The sequence below is a fragment of the Penaeus monodon genome, chromosome 15 (genome assembly GCF_015228065.2).
Source record: "Penaeus monodon isolate SGIC_2016 chromosome 15, NSTDA_Pmon_1, whole genome shotgun sequence".
NCBI lineage: Eukaryota > Metazoa > Arthropoda > Malacostraca > Decapoda > Penaeidae > Penaeus > Penaeus monodon.
In genome coordinates, this window is record NC_051400.1 from 33789671 (window position 1) to 33790539 (window position 869).

An 869-nucleotide genomic window follows, 5' to 3' on the forward strand; every position below is an offset into this window, starting at 1 on the left:
AAGAGAAGTACACACAGACGAACATGCATTCAACTCTTCGCGTATATTGAGTCTGTGTACGAATGATGTCCACATATACGTCAGAAAAGACGACTCTCTTTAAAAAAGTAAGAATAAACCCACTCCATTTTTTCTATATGTTTGTGTTTTTTTCACAAACCTCTCAAGTAAAACATCACAAACAAAAGCCAACCTCAACTTCAACCTCATCACTTCACATCCTTCCTTTCTCGGTCCTTTCTTCCTTCCTCATCTTCCCATCTTTCCATTCATCTTGTATTTTCTTCCTTCTCTCTTCTCCTTTACATTCTTCCCTTAGCCTCAACTTTTTCCTCTTATCACCTCTCCTTCATCCTCTCCTCTTCGCCCGTCTTCTCTTCCTCCTCTTCCACCCATCCTTCCTTTCTCCCTCTCTCCTCTTCCCCCATCTTCCTTCTTCCTCCCCTTCCTTCCACCTTACATCGAAACCCTCAGCCGCTTGCACTTCGCCCTCCGATTCTTGAACCAAAACTGGACGTTCTTCGGCTCGAGTTTGGGGAACTTCTGGCGGTAGGGCATCCGGTTCAGCTCCTCCGTGTACTTGAGGATGAGGTTATGACTCGGGTGCGTGTTGATGGCGAACCACTGCTCGAGGCGCGGCACTTCCGTCACGGGGTCAATGAACGTACGGTTTCGTTTGCGCCGCTCCTCCGGAATGCCGCTCCCGCCGAGGCCGCCGGAGAAGGGCGAGACCTGATGAAGCGGGAAGAGAGAAAGAGATGATCAGGTGGTGGACGTGGGGATAATGGCACGGGAATGGAAGAAGCATGAGGGGAGAGGTTCATGCTTTTTAAATTATTATTATTATTATTATTTAATGATATTGATAG

At 47.4% G+C, this 869-nt stretch overlaps 1 protein-coding gene across 1 annotated transcript in view; it reads right to left on the reverse strand.

The window, feature by feature from the left end:
• Window positions 1–313: 313 nt before the first annotated feature.
• Window positions 314–869, reverse strand: part of LOC119582339 (serine/threonine-protein kinase Warts-like) — a gene marked incomplete in the record, with an annotated part of 22010 nt that continues 21454 nt past the window's right edge. Inside the window, 1 exon segment of the mRNA XM_037930554.1 lies at window positions 314–732. Within this exon segment, the coding sequence (XP_037786482.1) occupies window positions 457–732 (276 nt within the window).